Source organism: Onychostruthus taczanowskii, unplaced genomic scaffold (assembly GCF_017590055.1).
Source record: "Onychostruthus taczanowskii isolate IOZ18803 unplaced genomic scaffold, ASM1759005v1 scaffold30, whole genome shotgun sequence".
Lineage (NCBI taxonomy): Eukaryota > Metazoa > Chordata > Aves > Passeriformes > Passeridae > Onychostruthus > Onychostruthus taczanowskii.
This window is the reverse complement of record NW_024500350.1, coordinates 1,080,287-1,099,521: the sequence shown is the minus strand read 5'-3', so window position 1 is coordinate 1,099,521 and position 19,235 is coordinate 1,080,287. Positions and strand designations below refer to the sequence as shown.

At 43.1% G+C, this 19,235-nt stretch overlaps 1 protein-coding gene across 1 annotated transcript in view; it reads left to right on the top strand.

Moving 5' to 3' along the window:
• SEC14L1 (SEC14 like lipid binding 1) overlaps positions 1 to 19,235 on the top strand; it is a 40,647-nt gene continuing 21,412 nt past the window's right edge. The window contains exons 1-2 of the mRNA XM_041409166.1: positions 1 to 59; positions 2,157 to 2,248. Coding sequence (XP_041265100.1) covers positions 2,186 to 2,248 — 63 coding nt within the window. The 5' untranslated portion in view covers positions 1 to 59; positions 2,157 to 2,185. The remainder of the gene's footprint in view (positions 60 to 2,156; positions 2,249 to 19,235) is intronic.

Below are 19,235 nucleotides of genomic sequence, written 5' to 3'. Positions count from 1 at the left end.
GCGCCGGGGGACGGCGCTGCCCCGGCGGCATGAGGGGAGAGCGCGGCCGGCTCCGAGCGGTAAGCACGGCGCGGAGCCTCCCGGGGCCCCCGCCCGCGCCCCGCGTCCCCCAGCCCCGCCGCCCTGCCCCGCGGCAACTTTCCCATTGTCCGCCCGCTCTCCGCCGGCTCCTCTCTGCGCTGACTGCGGGGAGCCCCGAGGAGCGGTCGGCGCTGCCCATGGCGGACGGGGGGTGGTGGTGGTGGTGGAAATGTTGGTGGCGGTGGAAATGTTGGTGGCGGTACGGGTGGTGGTGGTGATGGTGGGGCGGGGGTCGCGGTCCTCCGGCGGGTCACGGCGGCGCCGCGGCCGCTGCGCTCCGGCCGCCCCGGGCAGGCGGCTCTGGCCGGGTCGCTCCGGGGCAGCGCGGGGCTGTCACAGTCCTGTCCGCTCCCGGGGTGTCCCGGAGCCCTCTGGAGCAGCACGGGGCTGTCACAGGTGTCCCGTCCGCTCCCGGAGTGTCCCGGAGCCCTGCGGGGCACCGCGGAGCTGTCACCCGTGTCCCTTCTCCTCTCGGCGTGTCCCGGTCGCTGTGGGGCTGTCACAGGTGTCCCGTCCGCTCCCGGAGTGTCCCGGAGCCCTCTGGAGCAGCACGGGGATGTCACAGGTGTCCCGTCCCCTCCCGAAGTGTCCCGGAGCCCTCCGGGAGAGCTCAGGGCTGTCACGGGTGTCCCGGATCCCTCCGGGGGAGCTCCGGGCTGTCACGGGTGTCCCGGATCCCTCCGGGAGAGCTCCGGGCTGTCACGGGTGTCCCGGATCCCTCCGGGGGAGCTCAGGGCTCTCACGGGTGTCCCGGATCCCTCCGGGAGAGCTCCGGGCTGTCACAGGTGTCCCGGATCCCTCCGGGGGAGCTCAGGGCTGTCACGGGTGTCCCGGATCCCTCCGGGAGAGCTCCGGGCTGTCACGGGTGTCCCGGATCCCTCCGGGAGAGCTCCGGGCTGTCACAGGTGTCCCCCCATCCCGTCCCCTCCCGGGGTGTCCCGGTTCCGCCGCGGCGGGAGGAACGCGGAGTTTCTTTGTTGTGTAACTCTTTTTGTCCGGGGATTAGAGAGGGTTTGCGGCTGTTTGTGCTGATTCAGGTGTTTTTTTTTTTTAAAAAAGAAAAATTGCGGGGTAGTCATGGGTAAATTCTTCTCGGGGCTGGGATGCCGGAGAACTTTCCCGTGGCTCGGGGGGTTGTTCTTGGCTCCGGCCGGGGCCGCCGAGCCGCGCTGCCCCAGCTCCGGGGCCGGGAGCGCTCCCGCAGCGCCTTCCGGACAGAAAAGCGAAGCTTTTTTTGCTGTAGCAAACCCGTTTCTCGCTCAAATGAGGCTGGCTCGCAGCCCGCCGTTCATATGCGAGTGCTGCTGCCAGGATTTTTCAATAAACGTAATTGCAGTCGAGAGAGTTCGGGTCAGGCACTTTGCTGGGTAGTGCAGGCACGAAGCCTTTGGAGTAATTCCTCTCCGTGTTGCCAGTGATTCTTTTCTGGCTTCACAGTGGAATTTTTTCTCGAAGTTTTTTTCCCCAGCTATCTCATAACTTTTCCTCAAAAGTTTCAATTTTTTTTTTTGAGATGATCAAGGAATGCCGTTGATCCAGCAGTGTGCTTTAATAATCCATTTTCTTTCCTTCTTTCTGCACACAAGCATTTTTAACATTTATTTTTTTAACCTCTTTTTGTGCTTTCTGTATTTCTTTTTTGTATTTTTTTTTATTTTTTTCCCCAGTCCCTGCTCTGAGCAGGGCAGCCCACATACCGTGCAGGGGGACTGGGAAATGCTTCTCTGCCTGTCGCTGGGATGTGTCAGTGTTTGGTTCTCAGCAGCAGCACAGGAAGTGTCACCATCCTGACAAAGAGTCATAAAATATGTTGGAGATTTGTTACTAAAAGTGGACTGAAAATGTGCTAATTTTGTCTTGTCTTTGGAAGAAATGATAAGTCATTTCTGACAGAAATATATATATATATAGATAGCTTTTCAGGGCCCCTGTTGGGCCTTAAAAAAGGTTGTCAGGGAATTGTGAAGGATTTCCTGTGGAATTGCTAGCGTGGTACCACGCACAGACTAATTGGAAGAGAAAATTGAAAATGGCTTCCTACGTCTGACAGATGGTTTTAAAAATTTCTTTTTCAGGTTTGAGTTGATCTCACTAAACTGCAGCCATGGTGCAGAAGTACCAGTCCCCCGTACGGGTGTATAAACACCCTTTTGAGTTAATTATGGCTGTAAGTATTAATTTTTGCTATAATTTCTTTCTTGACAGTTCCTTGTGTTGCTGAGTGCTTGCTGGGTGTTGTTTGATAGATACTGTAGAACATACAAAGCTGAAAACAAAATGCAAAATATGAGAGCTGTGTGTTTCAATGGTTTCTTCTCTGCCTAGAGTATTTTCTTAACAGAATGTGCTCCCCTTTTCTGCCAAAGTTTAGATAGTGTTTACAGATGCATTTGGAAGTTAGAGCAAAAGTAGGATTGAAGTGTGCTGGGAGTTGATTACTGGGGGCAGACTCTTCTAGAACAGGAGGAAATGTCATGTACACTGATTAAAACATTGTTATGGTTGTGTCTTCATCAGTGTAGAGTTTATAGGATTGGAGAGCACAGAGGAAGCCATGAAAGCAAGGATATGCCTGAATGAAAAGGGAGAAAGGACACTGGGAGCATTTTGAGGGAAGAAAAAACTTGATAGGGAGGCCAGAGAGATGAACAAAAAGCCTTTTGGATGCATGTTGCTAATTGGTGTGATAGTGGTACAAATAGTAATGGGAAACAACCAGAAATTTAATTAGGTTCCTTTTTTTTTTTTTCTTCTCTCTCCTTCCCTTTTCTTTCCTTTTAGAAAACAAGAGCAGAAGTAGGTGTTTGACATTTTACAGTATATTCAGTTGAAACCACAGCTGTGGGGCTCTTATGAGTTACAGAGAGCAATTAATGAGCTTTTCCCTGATAAAAACAGTTAAAAGTGAACCATAATCTAAATAATAATTGTTTGGTTTCCCTTGCTGAAAATGCTGTGTTTAATGGCTTCAGAGGAGAGTTTAATAGTGTAAATATTTAGATAGATCACGTGGCTTGGAGTGCAGGGTTCCTTACAGAAATGGTCCTGTGCAGTCACAGGGCAAGAAAGGATTAGATCACTCTCCAGGGAATACTTGCATTTCTTTTTATCTTACTCCTAAGGCTGCCTCCAGTGTTACACACATGTAGGTCCTGCTCTTGCAGGCACTTCAAGGCAGAGCTGTTATTTTGCTGAGCAGTGAAGAAGCCAACTGGGATATGTGCAAGGTCTTTTATGACTTCAGTAGCTCTGACAGCTGGGCTTCAGGTGGTGTCTCAGTGAAATTTGATGGTGTCTGTAACTTCAGCCTTCAGTGAAGTTATATTGGCTCTTAGATCAATCAGCCAAAATTAGTTTCTTAAATGAAATTCCCTGGCTGTTTGCTGAACTGATGAGTCTTTACCTTGCTGCTGAACTGAAGGCAAAAATTCTTCCCGAGTTATTTCTTCAAGGATGTTTTGAGTCAAAATGCTGATATCAGAATTGTCCACAATGCTTTGCTGGGTGTAATTAGAAACACTTCTGACTATTAGTATTAACTGAGAGTTCTCAAACTGTTCTGTGTCTTGGGGATAATATCTGAAGAATAATAGTTAACAAATATAAAGTCTTCCCTTACATTAAAGCTTTTCTTTAGAAAGCAAGAGACTATAGTAGGTATGCAACTGGAATAAAATAATAGTTAAAAATGAAAAGTGAACCAAGAGGAGAAGAATGCTTATAAAAAGGAACAGCCAAACAGGATCCTTTCTGAGGCTGGAAGTTTAGCTGAGCAATAATACATCTGATTTATTTAGTCTGTGTCAGAACAGTGGTTTATCACTTGCACTTGTTCAGAATGTGAGCACTGGATGTGCATCCTCCCCCTGCCATGTTGCTGCTGTTACTGATTTTTACAACTTGTAAAATTCCTGCTGGTGATCCATCAAAACTGTCCATGCATTTCTGAAGTGTGTGGAGGAGTCCACGAGCCAAATTCCGTGAGGAATATAAACAATATATGCAAGCTTGATGCTTTTTGTTACTGTTTTGTTACTGGTTTGTTTCCTCTTGGTTGAACAGTGATTGCATAAGTTGATGAAGTGTTTCTGGGAGGAATACATCAAATCCTGTGCTCGCTAAAGTGAAAGCACTACATTGCATATTCTCAACAAAAAGAAGTGCTATAATGTTACTTTAACAGTGCCAGCAGCTCTTCTGAAGCGAAGAACAGCCTGGCATATATCAGACTTGAATTTAAAGCACCCAAGAAATGACTTAACATTGTGTTGTGTCTTTGACCCTCTTTTATTTGCTCCCAGCCCTTGAAAGAATGTGTCCTCAAATAGAGGTTTAAACCCACACCCAGAGATACTCATCTGTCAGTAAAAAATCTCTGGAGAAAACTTTGGTCAGTGTGGCAGCAGCGTTCTGTGTGCTGAATGGTCTTAACAAAAATCACTGTTTCAAGCCTGCCTCTCGTGTGAGATCTCATCTTTGCATTCAGGTGCTGAGTACTTTTAAAAATTTTATTTGGCCAATTGTCCTCCCTTCCCTGAGTGTTCTGTGGAACTCCAGAGGTAATTCTTTCTGTGGAGCAGTGATGAAGTTCACCAGTGTCAGTGAATCCCATGTGCACTGGGAAGATCCCCTGGATGATACGTGTTGCAATTGAATTGGAGCTCATTAAGTCAAACTAATATTTAGCCTTCAGACAGAGAAATCAGCATTAATTCTTCTGTTCTGGAAGGCACTGAGAGAATGCCACTTGCAGAGTGGGTCATTTGTAGTGCAAATTTCCGATTTGCCCACTTTCCCCTTCCTGGGTTTCCAAGAGGTACTTGAGGGAGAATGGAGCACAATCAGCATTCCATTCAGGCAGCTCTAGTGTGCTTCCAGGGAACTTTGTTCTCTGCTAAGGATGACTGCAGCTCTATATTAAGAAAAAAAAACTGAATTTAATTCCACTTTGATCTAAGCCATGATTGTCAAAGCAAAAGTGTTTTGCAGGCAATTATGATATAAAGACTTCTAAAATAAACAAGAGCCAAAATTCTTTTCCTGAGTTAAATTGGTCTTGAAAATAAGTTTCTCTGTTATGCTTCCTCCATTGAAATCTAAAACTCATGTGTTGGACCCTAATATATCTCTGTGATGATATCCTTAAGGCATGACCCCTTATCTCCCAGCTGGGGATTGGTGAGGAGCTGAGACTCAGAGAGCTGGGACATCCATGGCTTCAAAGCTTCCTACCTTCCCTCATCATTCAAGTCCAGCTGTGTAAAATCTAATATAAGCTACTTCCCTTGAAAATTTCCTTCTACTGGCAAGTTGTGTGGTTCCAGATAATGCTTGAGATGCAAATCTTTTAATGGAACTATTTCCTAAACTTGAAAAGATTCTAGAATCATAGGCTGGAAATTACCATGCTTTGGTCTGACACACCTAACCCAGGCCAGATGATTTCACCAAATAGTTTCCAAAGCTGACATGATGATTTTTGGCTGCTCTGTGGAATATCTGGCATAATTAACTTATTGGAATCTCTGTGTGTTAGTGGATATGTATTTAAAAAAGCACCCAGAGCAGCAGCTTGCACAGCTGTTCAGGAGACTGAATAGAATTTTGCTTCTCCTCCTGTTCAGAGTTTACGTAATGCTGGAAGCAGCTGAAATGTGGAAAAATGGCTGTTTACTTAGACTCACTTGTCAAGTTACCAAGGTTAAATATACTGGAGAAAAACTGAGAAGCTGCTTTTATAAAACTTCTAAAGATTACACATTCAATTTTTTTAAATATTAGCTTAAAGAGGTTTACATTTAAAGTAATACAGGGACTTTGCTGAATAAGTAGTTCTTAATATTAAAAGGCAGTTAAGAACTTGAATCTTCCTTAACACACATGAGGCTAAAATTAACTTTGGAGATTCGCAGCTCATTTTCAGTCTGACATGCTTTAGATAATTCCCCTTGAGTTTAATTTCCAAAGTAAATTTAAATAATGAATAATCACTTGCAATGGCATTTCAAGGGTGGAATTTATGTAAATGGAAAATAAATAAGATGTTTGAAAAAGAACAGATTGGATTGAACCATTGACCAGTGGGATTTTTCTTTTTAAGTTTCTGAAAGCTCTGTGGAAAATGTATTACTCTTCAGCCCATTTAGAAAATGTCCTATTTACAGTCAAAAATACTTAGTTTCAGAAATAATGTGAATTTTTAAAAATCTGTCTCACATTTTGCCACTGTTCTGATGGAATACCTGGACTATCTCAAGCATGAATCTTTCTTAGTAAGTACAATGTGTAGTGCCTTTGATTATATTATCATGTTAACAGTTCAAATTTGCTGCTTTTTGACATCAGTCTGGCTTTATAGATCTAAAAAGTAGTTCTTAAGGTGTATCTCATGAATTAAAGTATCCCTAAATTGCAGGTAAATAATAAGACTGTAAATGAGATAAATATGCTTCAGTGATAAGAGCAGATTAGAAAAAAAATTATCTGTTTTTCCAGATTGACAAATCAAAGTATAATCCCTTGATCTAGGTTGTAATGAGCTTCCTGATCAGCAGTACATTATTATTTCACTATAAAAGTTATTACTTTGAAAAGTCATTTAAAAAAAATTCAAACTGTATCAATCTAAGTGCCAGACCTGCTCATAAACAGGCCATTTTTATTCCTTCCAGTCTCATTTTGTTTTCCTGGAAAAAATGCATTTCACACATCATGTGAACGGGATTGAGAGGCTGCTGAGGAAAAGGAAGCTCTTCTGCAAGTGCTTTTGAGAGCACAAAGTAGGCTTTAAATATATAGAGAAGTATTTTATTCCCCTGATGCAGCATCCTTTGCTGAGAATTTGTCCTGGGTACTTAAATCCTGGGGAAGGGAATAAACTTGAGTGTCTGCTCCCAAAACCTCTGAGCTGTTTTCCCTTCTGCTGTAGGACTCCCAGAGTCTCATCTGCTTTGCTTCCTGTCTTTGTTGAAAACTCAGCCTTATTTGCCGTTGCAAATGTTTTGGTAAAGCTGTGGTGGAGCAGAGCCTTGTGTGGAATTTCTGAGTTTATGTTAAATGCCTGCAGTTTCACTGCTGGTTGATGATGGTGGTGCTTCCTGTGTTACACACGGTGTAAGAAGAAATGATTATTTGACCACTTGTTTGGAATGAGCTGTGGGTAGCAAATGGGAGAGTTCACTTAAGCACTATGGAAAAATATTGACTTAGCAGCCTGCTAACAGTGCAATTTATGTGTTATTTTGTGTTATTTTGTGACCTGCTTAGCTATTTCCATGCTTGGTTTCCTGGTTTGGTTTTTTTTTTTTTGGTTTGGTTTTTTTGGGGGCAAACACATGACCTGACTGTAGCTGACAGCTGCAGTTCTCTTGTTCCAAAAGCTTTGAGTCAGTTTTTAACAAGTCCTTTATGCTTTAAAGGCTAAGCCACTACTACTGTCACACTCTGAAAGGTGTCAGAGAAAGGAAAATATGTATCAAAACAATTCTTGTGTTTTGTTCTGAAAGCACTCCAAGCTTTTCACCCCTGCAGGTAGGTGTTTTAGCTCTGCTGTGAAGTGCTCCTGCAGGATCTGTTGATCCAGCCAAGTGATGTTGCCTTTGAGTTAAAACTCCTAAATATGTGGGAATTTGGCAGAAAAGAAGTGGTTACACATCCTGTAGAGTCCTGGGTGCTCAGGGTTCTACAGCTACAGTCTGGAGAAGGTATAATAACTTCATGCTAATGTCTAATGTGTGGTTGTACAGTAAGAAACATGTGTAAAAGCCTTCAAAACCTTGTGGGAAAGAGATAGGTTGAATTTTTTTTGGGATTGATTAAGAAAACATATCCAGTGAGAAGCCAGAGGTTGCTTAGAGATCAGAATGAGGTATTTCCATATTGCTTGGGCACTCTGTGCTGCCAAAGGACTTCCCATAAATCACTTTCAGTCAGAGTGCAGAATCTGGAACCCAGAATTGAGGGGGGTTTTTGTTGTAACCAGGACTGCTTTTGCTTTGAACTTGGTTTGGAGTCAAACTGTTCCTGGAGGGAGGCCAGTGATGGAATCTTCAAGCTCTTGCATTCTGAATGTAAAATGAATCTCCCGAGAATATGCAAGGAAAGCTGTTAATTAGCTCAAGTTGAAATTAATTACAGGTTGGTCTTAAATGGTCTATTTCCTTTTCTCCCAAGTGAATTTGTCTTCCATTTTTTTCATGTAGTTTAAAAATACTGTGCATGTATTCTAAATTAAGAACTAGGATGTTAAGCTGAATTATTTAAGGGTTTATTTCGTTTTTGTGATAGAGTTAAGACAGGTCAGGTTAGCTGCTCATGTAAAATATTAAGTAAGGCCTGTTACAGGTAGCTTAATAATTTGACTTTCTCACAGTCCAAGTGCAGCTGCTTTCAGCCATGACAGTCAGTGGTGTGTGAGATCAGAGCCCTGGTGGCAGCAGGGCTGGGAGGACAGCCTGGCATCCTCTGGGCTGCACTGCAGCGTGGACAGCACTGCCAGGAGAGCACAGGCCAGCAGGGAGCCCTCACTGTTTGAGATCAGCTCTCGAGTTCTTGGCTTTTCTCTGCATCGCTTTTGGTCGAGTCATGCTGATTTCAGCCCAGTTCACAGAGTTTTTCAGCTTGTGATTGATTCATGGCCTCTGTCTTCTAAGGGTCAGAGAAATATCACCAAAATGTGGTTTCCCATTGTGGCCGAGCTGATCCACCAGGCTGCTGCTCTTGCTTTCTTGCAAAATTGATCAGCAAGCCAGCCTAAGGACACGGGCTGTCCTGGAAAAAAGGAAGATAAATTCCTTGTCAACCCCTTTTCCTCGCTGGGTGCCCTTAGGGCTGCTGAGCAGCCCCGTGGGAGCAGGTGCTCGTCCCCCCATGCTGTGGGTGAGCTGGCTGCAGGAAAGAGGAGTCAGCAGGGCATCTGTCACTGGGGTTGCACCCTGGGAGCCCTGGATTCTGCTGGGAAATAATTAGGGATCTGCAGTTTGAAAAATGCAGAGGCTGCTTGCTGTAACGCTAAATGAAGGGGCCATTAGAAACCTGATTCAGCAGTCTTCAGGTATTATTTAGCAGTGCAAAATACTTGCAAGTTGCACTTAATGGCTCGGAGTCGTGGATTCTGTGAGTTGCTTTGGCATAAAGGGGGCTCTGTCCTTGCTTCAGAAAAATGAAAGTTAAAAATTTCTCTGTTGTATGCTGGAACAATCACAAGTGAATGGACTGGCTGTCTGTCTTGCCATGTGTAAAACTTCACGTCTGAGCATTTTTTATTGTGTACTTCTCTTGGGTTTTACTTTTATTATAATTAGTTTTGGGTTCTATATATATGCAAATTTGAAAATAAAAATATCAGTGGGCTACCATCTTTAACTCTGGCAACAGCAGAGGGATTGTGGGAGGGAGCAAAGAGAAGCTACTCTTTTGCATTAAAAATGAATTTTTATTTAAACTGTTTTAATTCTCAATTATACATGTTTGGGCTCTCTTAAAAAGGTTTTGGCATGGTCAGATTGATGAAGTTAAATGTCTGAATCTGTGTGTTTATGGATTACTGGATAACTACAGCTGTTTTCATTTCGTTGGTATTTATGCTCTCATAACTTGAGTACAGATGCTTTTTGGAATATATGCAGATCAATTTGTGCAGGAGGTGAAAGCTGCACTGCAAACCTCACCATCTCAGCCTGTCTGATAACTTTCTGCCGTGCCTACTGCTGCTGTAATATTAGATCATATCGCTGTGACAACAATAGATGTCATTTTGTGAAAATGAGTATTTCCCTGGTGATGGTCAGGGTGGCGACGTGCCATTTAGAGTTGTTTGTGCCACAGCAGAAGGGAGCAGCTTCCTGATGAGAGCACTTCCTTTCTTGTGTGCATTGTGTCCCTTCATTTAGTGTAAAATTCAAATGCCACAGACATTCGGTCCAGTTCAGGCAGCAGAAGCCTTTCCAGAGGATGGTTTCTTCAGGTTATTTCATTCAATGTGTAAATTATACTGTATAATTTGCAAAACTCTCTTTGCTGTGCAATTCATTGGCTTGTAGATAAGTTCTTCATTACTGAATTCAAGGCACTATGAAATTACTTATTTCTATTGAAGTATTTCATGGTGTGTGTGGTGCAGCCACTGAGGTTGTAGTGAACAGGATTTAAAGCAATTTCACATGAAGTTGTTTGTTCTGTGTTGACTAAGCCAATTCATACTTTTGTTTGCCTTTCTTTGCTGTAAAGGAGGGTGAAGAACAAAGAAGTGATTGTCTATAATCTCTGATTTTAATTTCTTTTTAGCAAAGAATCAGATGACTCTTGACTGGGTTTTTTTTTATTATTGGCTTATCTTTTGAAGCTAGGTGGTGTTTTCTGTCTGTGTTTTATTGGGGAGCAGATGCAGGGGTGCAGAAGCTGTACCATGCCATTGATGGATCTTGCACTGGTATTACCTGGTTATTGAGATCTGGACGATGAACTTGGATTTTTATTCTGTCTCTTAATGAGAAGCACACAACTGGATTGCACCATGAGGCCTGTCCAGCTAGTGCTGCCTTTCAGGAGTGGCCAAAGGCAGTATCTGCCTCCAGGGGAGAGGATAGGAATGAGATAAACATATGGTAACGCTCTCTTAGGATACTCTCATCCTCCAGCAATGTGTCTTGACAGCCCTTCTGGTCCAGAATGTGCCGTTGTCAGGAATAACATCTCATGTGCTTGATTTCTTGTGCTCCCAATCCTTCCTGGAGCCCAGTGAGCTCTGTGGTGACACCCCCCAGCAGGAGCTGGTGCTTCATGACCCGCTCTGTCAAGAGATGGATGCTTTCCCTGGAGCCTGGCAGAGCTTGCTCAGCCTCACACCTCGTGCTCCTTGTGGCAGCAGAGGCAGCCCAGCCTGGCTCGGGCTCTCTGTGCTGCCTGCCCTCCCAGATCTGGCAGGTTCCTCCCTCAGGTCTTCAGTGACTCATTTTCATGGTGCTGGTCTTAGATAGTTCAGTAGTTTATGATTTCTCATGAGGGATTGCTGCTCTGTACTCTTGGTTTTCCACCATCAGTTTTTTTACCTTTTTGAGGGTCTCCTGATACATCAGACATGGATGGAAGGTGTTTTTTTGTTACACTTCTTAGCTTGAGGTAAATAGTGTGCAGGCTCCAGACCTATCATGCTGCATTTTGATGACATTCCATTGACATTAGTGAACCATCAAGACTTAATATGATGTACTTAAAACTTATTAATCGGTTTGCTTAACAGAATATGGCTGCTCTCTGCCTGGCAGTTGATATTTTGCTGGTCTGAAAGCCAAAACAAAGGCCTTGCTATTTTTCTTGAATTTTGTGTTCTCCTGGTGAAGCTCACTGTACTGGCAGACTTGGAGAGGGAAATCACTGGTGCAGTGCTTAGAGGCTAATTGCCTCTGGGCCAAATGAAAACCTGGTGGGTGAAGTCTGAGGCAATGAAGTCAAACCTGTTCCACTGAACCTTCATGGAGGGGGGGGAAAATCTGGAGACTTTTTTCCTTGTGCTAGTACAAGTCTTTAACCTCTCAGGCAATGGTTTAATGAGGAATTCTGCGCCCACACTGTAGCAGTGCTGCAGTCATCCTGTCCTCCTCCACTCATAAATTAGATTTTGTCTGCACAGTAATAATTTTATTTAAAATAGCCTAACGTATTCCAGATGTTAATCACGTTGTAACAGACCTTCTTATTGAAAGTGTCTGTGATTCTAAGACCAAACAAGTGACGAATGCTAATTGTAGGACTCAAAAAAGTGAGGCTTAAGAGTGGTACAATAGAGCAGCAAGGAATATTTGACGGCTCTAAAAATAGATCCTCAGTGGACACAGTGAGATTGCAGCTGAATTGTAAAAAACTGACTGCAGAGGAGCCAGACACGCAATTTTGTTAACTGGAAAAGGAAAGGGGAAGCCAAGCACCAAATTCTGCTTTCAGTGTGACAATACCCCGTGCCTGTGAAATGCCTGTTGGCAACAGAGAATGAGCTTAAGATTGTTCAGCTGCTGTAGGACAAGGAATGGTAATTAAAAGAAACGGTAGGACAAGCTTAATGATTTACAGTTGTTTTTATGTTTGTCCCTTAAAAAATTCACAGGGAGACATGTTGCTGTGTTATGTAAAGGGCTGTGTATTGCCAGTGTTGCAGAGAATTAGGAAGTGCTTGGGAATAGCTCACATTCCTCAGTAATCACATGTCGGTCTCCAGGCACTGAAGCTCTCCTGGCCTGTCGCCAGCCTTTGCTGTGATGCTCTTTTGGAGGTCAGCCTCTTCTCCAGAGTGCTTTAACCTTGAGCCAAAACAGCCGTGTCCTGTGCAGTTGGGGTCAGAAGCCAAGTTTCCTGTCGGAGGAACTACTGAAGTTGACTTTAATTGCAGGGCACATTCTGTCAGACAAAGTGTTGTGCCCGGAGCTACGTGGCTTCTGGGCCAGACTGATTTCCATCTGTCTTGCTTGGAACACGGGCAGGGCGGGCATTTCTCTCTGAATATACAGTAGTGTTGCAAATGCATTTGATACAAAGAAGTCACAGAGACATTGCGAGTCCATCTGGGATTGCTGTGGCCCCCACGAGGCCAGGTAAGATCTGTGTGTGTTGAAGAGCAGCTTGGAGCAGCCCAGCTGTGAAGTCTGTCCTTGGTGTTCCACCTTCAGTCCAGACCAGAGCAATGTCAGTTTTTTTCTAAGCAGCAATTTGATCTTGGTCTCTCAGTCATAAGCCAGCCTAACCTGAATGGTCAGGCTTTCCCAGCTTACTCCAAAGGAAAGGAAGATTAAAATTATTTTATTTGCATTCAGCGTGGTTGCTGGGTTTTCTGTCCTTAACCTTTTGTTTTTCTTGAGGAAGGAATGGTACTTGCCCAGCTTCTCATTTGAGAGGTTCGTGTTTCAGGACTGGGCAGAGGCTGCAGTTGAAGTTTGTCTTGCTCACTCTTCAGTGGAGGGGCACTTGGGCATTTTGGGCTCTCTGGACTTCCCAAAGGGAGGAAGAGACTTAATAATTCTCTTGTGTGTGCCTGGAAGGCAAAGTAGGTGCAACTTCAATTCCTACACAGGCTGTCCACTTTCTCCTCTGTCCTGCCCTCATATTAAGGTGTCTTCTGAAGATGGACATTTAGGTTCCCATATAATAATCGATTATTACACAATTCCACCTGTGCAAATTTATTTAAGAAACCACAGATGACTCAGATCTGTTTTAAAGTAATCACTCTTCAAATTACAATCATGTTGAGGCATGTTTGTGGTTATTGAAGATAATCTTTTACAGACAGAGGATGGAATGTTAACCCTTTTCTTCAGCTTGTATCCTTTATCCCCAATTTGTTCTACCTGCTGAGTTGGTGTACCTTTTGCCATCAAAACTTTGAATAAAATTGCATTAAATCATCAAAAGTTTAATTTTTATCTGGAAGAAGATGAAATCTCTGTGTGTAGCAGAGTGGTTTTCAGGCAGCCATGAGCCAGTGCCCTTCCAGTGTCATTCTGTGCAACGTGAGGCCACTGTAATTTTGCTGGTAAAACTTCTCTGAGCACTTTTCTGAAATGAAAATGCCCAGATGTTGAATGGGAAAGGGAGCACTGAGGGGGACAGAGTAGAAAGAGCCTGCATGAGTGGCTTAACTGGTCCCAGCCCTGATGAGAATTGAGTTTTCTGTGTCTGGCTGTTTCTTTCTGGTGCAGAAAGAGGCTCTTTGCTTGCTCTGCTAAGTTGGTGACCACAGCTGAATAACTCAACAGTGAACTACCAGTAAAATTCCACTTACCTGGAACAGAACGTGTTCTGAATCTCCTGCTTTATTTATAAGGCCTAAATTATTTTAATGAAATATTAAAGTATTAAAATAACTTCAGGCATGCTTGAAAACCCTGAACACCAAGGCTGAGATTCTTTAGCTCTGTACCAACACATTTATGCTGCCATACAGAGGACGTTTGCTGCAGACCTTCCTGTCCCTCAGAAACTCCTTTTTTTGCTCCTGCTTTTTGCCTTTGATTCTATCCCCTTCCTTGCTTTTGGTTTTGGGCAGTCTTAAGTGAATCTATGCTTTTTTAGTATAACTCAGATTTGTCAAGAATGCTTAATGAACATTTACTGTCAAGTGTTTCCTTGGACAGGTTGAGAGTTTTACTGATAGTTAGTTGCAAGTGCTGTCTAAATGGAGCATTTTTTCAATAAGTTGCCTCTGAAATCCTTTTGATTTCTGGTTTCTATGCTGGTAGAAAAAATAAGGACTTCTTTGCTTCACATTTACCGTGCAGAGAATGTAATCTAAAACTCTGAAATGTGTGTAAACTTTTTAAATCACTACAGTGAAATGTGCTTTTTCCCCCTGAAATTGTTACTATCTTTTTGGTAGTAGGCAGGGTTTCATGTCTGCTGTAATTTAGCAGCAGTAGAAAATCAGTTCTAAATCCTATTCCTGAAAGTGATACTAATATGCATAATCCTATCTAGTTGATTCTTAGCCTGAATTTCGCCAAAACATTCTGTGCAACAGCTACCAGAGGTGAATTTGCTGTCCTGTAATTGACAACTGAGATAATGTCCCAGCATCCTCATTGTTTGGGGTCATGTTTTGTGCAGTAAGAATGTTTTGGTTTCAGTAGGACTCCTGATACTTTGTGTGATGACCTCAAAGGAAAGTTTATACACAGTGGATACCAAATTTTGGGAAGATGGTGTGGATGCTGTGCTGGGGTTCCTTGGAGATCCGTCCAGTTTCGGTGACATTCTGCAATGACCTGGAGGATGTCATGAGCAGTGTGCTATTTTCAGGGGTGGACTGGGCAGTGCTGGGTTAATGATTGGACTCAGTGCTCTTAAAGTCTTTTCCAACTAGAATGAATTTATGATTCCAAGTGCCTTCCACCTCACGGGACTCAAAGCCAGGTTACAAGAACCGGCCTGCAGGGTTTTGCCTTTAGGGCTGTTTAAAATGCCAAGCTATGCATTTGGTCTGGATTTGGAATGTAATTAAAGCCAATAAGTGATCAGCACTGTAACCATGGAAATGCTGCCTGAACCACAGAGAGGAGCAGAAATGCCAGTGTTTGTGTCTTGGTGCAGTTGCTTTCACTTGGAAGTGCTTTGTAGCAGTTTAACACATGAAAGGTCCTGCTATCAGAAATCCAGGGTGGTGTGTGATGTGTAAGCAGCACTCTGTGAGCTGCAGTTCCCTTTATAACACCATTTCAGTGGTATTTCATGATTTTTGTGATTGGCTGTGTGTCTCAGCTATGGTTTTGTCTGAAATTTAACATGAAGCCGTTCCTGTTGCACTGCTGAAGACTTGGAAGAGATTAAATAGGTGTGAAGTAGACTGGATTGTGTCTGCAGAGCTGTGTGGAGATAAAGCTCTGTCCTGAAAGGTTTTGCTTCCCCATGCGTATCCCTGGTGTTCTGGATGAGTGGTGGTAAGTGCTGTTTGAAGCCAGGAACCGAGAAAAAATTCTCTCTACATTTTTATGGCCTCAGAGTAACTTAGTGGAGCCAAAGCACAGGGAGAACTTCTGTGCTGTTTCCTGTCTCCATAGAGATTTTTAATTTACTGAATCAAAGCCCTTCATACAAGATCACAAAGCAGTTATTGAATTTGAGTTTAGCCTGTATACTGGCTTATTTTGTAGTGGTTATGGGCAATGTCCTCATTGTTTTTAGGAATTTGCAGAATGGATGTGAAGCTGGGAGGTTTCTTGCTATGTTTTTCTAGGATTTGAGCAGTAAATTGCCTGCTTGGTACATGGGTAGGGCTGTTAACCTGTTTGGTAGAACAAATAGATATTGTTTGTTCAGTGGTGACATCTACTGAAGACAAGATCACTTTAACAGGTAGAGTCTATTTGAAATGTGCAAGAAACTTAACTGATTATTTACTTAACTTGAAAGTACTGTGGGCTTCTAATACAGCTAAATGTAAAAATGGACAGAGCAGTCTTGCCCTCTTCTTTTTGAAGGAAGTAATAAAACCTGAGGCTTTATATAGTTAAGCTAGGGTGAATTTAAATGTATTGGAATAAATCTGCTCATCCTTTCTTCCTCTTTCTTTATGGACATTCACAAGACACAAGTGGGTTGTTCATAGTGATGCAGAGCCTGAAATCCTTTCCAGTGAAACCTGACTAAATCAAGAGAACCCCTCAAACACGTATAGGCACCAAGAGAAGATGAGGACAAGTAGAGATTGCTTTTCCGTACACTTAATAAAACCATTTCTTCCATGCAGGACTCTTGAGTGACAGAGGAGATGTTGAGGGCAAGAATTAATGGCTATGGTAAATGCCAGGAAAAGAAATGTTTTCTTATTCACCTCATTTTCCTTAACTCCTGCTTTCATGGAGAATTTCTCAGGAATTTCATTTCCATTCCACAGAAGGAGAGTTGAGCTGAGGAAGCTTAATTTACTGGCTGCTAAACCAGTTACAATTTCAGATGCTTTCTTGAGACAAGGATACTGAAAAGAACAAGTCCTTGTAGCACTTCATGATTGAACAAGGCCCAAGGAAGCCCTGGTGATGTTAATGAAAAGGTTTTGCTGTGACCTTCAGTGTTTGTTGGGTGTAAGAGCAGCTTAGAGCACAGGTTATTCAACATCTGTGGGTGTTGGAAGCCCAGGGAGTGCCTAGAGACTGTGCAGGGTTCTGTAATGTCTGGGAGGTCAGGACTCATTCAGTGTGGGAAGTCTCTCCTGGATCTTCTGAGAAGAAGAGATGTAAACCTGGGTTGTAAATCTGAGCACCACTTCAGTGCAGTGTCATAAATACAGCATTTGAAGAATCTGAATATCATGCTGCAGTAAGTTTTTGAACCACTGACAATTTCTCTTCCCAGATAGTCAACCTGAAAGCTCTGATCTCTGCCTTGGAGAACATCCAAGGTTGTTTTCAAAGATTGCTTCTCTTGCTGTTTGAGAAATAATTAACCTTCAATTACAACTCATGAACAACATCTGTGCAAAGTAGATTCTTGTTAGTACTTGTCTGATTTGTATAATAGTATGTTTGTGTGGTCTATTAAAAAAAAAAGACAAACTCCAGAACTTCAAAACCAAAAAAGCCATTGTAATTGTAGTCCAAGGATTTGATGCATAATTATATAAAATGTTTAGAGCCTCCTTTATGAAAGTTTTCGACTAACTCCATTGTTTATGGACTTTAAGATGGGAATGTCCTTTGCACAGTAGAAGGAGCTGGGCCATTTTGGGCAATTACTTGGGAATGCTTTGCTTTGGAAGGCTGGATATGAACAGCGCTGTAAACTTACACTCTTAATGCACTAAAGATCATTTAATTAGAAAGTTCCAGGTCACTTCTTACACTCATGTGGTAAACAGGAGCTCTTTAGCATCTAAAACGGAGCAGAATGTTTGTCTTACCGATATTGACTTGTCCTATTGATTTTTCCGTGTAACTTACAGAAGGGTTATTTATTTTATCTTGGGTACACTTAATAGCTATCATTAATACTGAGATGGCCAAATTTCGTTGTACCAGGGAACAGAACAGAGGGTGAAGACAATCTATTGTGTTTTTGAATGACTCGTGCCATTCCAGGGTAAAATTGACTTTTTTGGACTGTAATGGAGGGAGGATACAAAAGGAACAAAGTAAATTAAGGTCAGGATGCAGTTGTAGGAAAGTGTGATGGGGAGGAAGGAGAACTGTGCAGATTTTTTTTTCCTGTAGCTTAGAGTAAGGGTCCACTCTCATTTGCCAGGAGAATGTCAGCTCTCGTTTTGGGAATGCTTTGGAATGCATCCCAGCACACGGAGCAGCCGATGGAGCCAGCTCTCTGCTGCTCACACCCTGCCCAAGTACAGCTCTGCTTGGAAAGGCAGGATTTTCCTCTCTTCTGTGGAATTCTGCTCTGCATGGAGAATACATTTATTTTTCCTGTTCTAAAATGAATGTATTTAAATAAAGGTACGTTTAAATGTGGGGCATTGGGATTTAGTTTCTCTTTTAACAAACCATGATGAAACAGAGCCTTCCTTTTTAATGAATGCTTGCTGCATTTGTCATAATCCTTAAAATCTCTGCAGTAGCTCTCCTTCAGGTGAAGAGTTATAATTTTTAATTCAAATTGCTTCCGCACAAGGTATTTCCTGATGTACTTTCTAATTACTTACTCCAATTCAGTGATAAATTGCTAAGCAAACATTTTGATTGTTGATCTTGCTCTGATAGCCAGCAGGTTCACCATTGGTGAATCTTGCTGGAAAAGCTATAGTGTATTTGTTCTAGTTCTATTTGAACACTTTTAAATACTTTTTAAAAGTAGAAATTGCAATGTAAAGCTTAATTTTTTTCCCTTTTAAAGTAAGTCATAGTGTTCTTTACACTCTGACTAGTCATATCTTGATGGCAGAGACTGTGCTAAGATTTACAGAGAAGTCAAAGGACTGGTAAGCAACCTCATATTTGTTGAGGACCAGAAATGGTACATAAAGGAAATTTTTGTTTTGATGGTACCCAGCCATTCACGGACAGGTCTGACCCTGCTGGGTTGTCTGTAGTCCCCACAAGCCTCAGCTGTGCTCTGTGTAACTAAAGCCTTCTCCATCTTTTCCACAGAGAGTTCTAGAACTGAGTGCCTGCCAAGCAGCCTTTGTTTCCCAGCAATAAGAGAATAACTCCTCTCTTTGTAAATGAGCTCGTTTAATGAGGTGAAAACACAACAGAGAGAAAAATCACTTAAGCCTCCTGAGCAAGGGCTGCTGTGGAGAGCTGCTCTGAGGGAAGGTCACTGCAGCAAGCCAAGGGGAGCAGAGCCTGCCTGGGACCCCCAGCGTGTCCTTGGAGGACTTGTCCCTGCAGAGCTGGCTTCCCAGGGGGGGCTCTTCCCAGAGAGCTGGCTACCCGCGTGTTAAAGATGTTTGTGCTTCCCCAACGTGCAGTTTGCTTCACGTTCCCCCTTCCCAGTGCCTGGGAGTGTTACCTTCCCAAAAGCCCTATTTGTGGAGCTCTTTGAGGTGTATCCACTGTAACCATCTGCTCTCTTGCATGCACGCCCCCGAGCTGATCGCTCCCATGCGAGCTAGCATCCCTCAGAGCCACTGGCACTGAGATCACACTGCTTTGTTCAAGTCTCACGATTTTTATGCTGCTTTGAACGAGTGTCATGGTTTTTATATACATATGTATGGATTG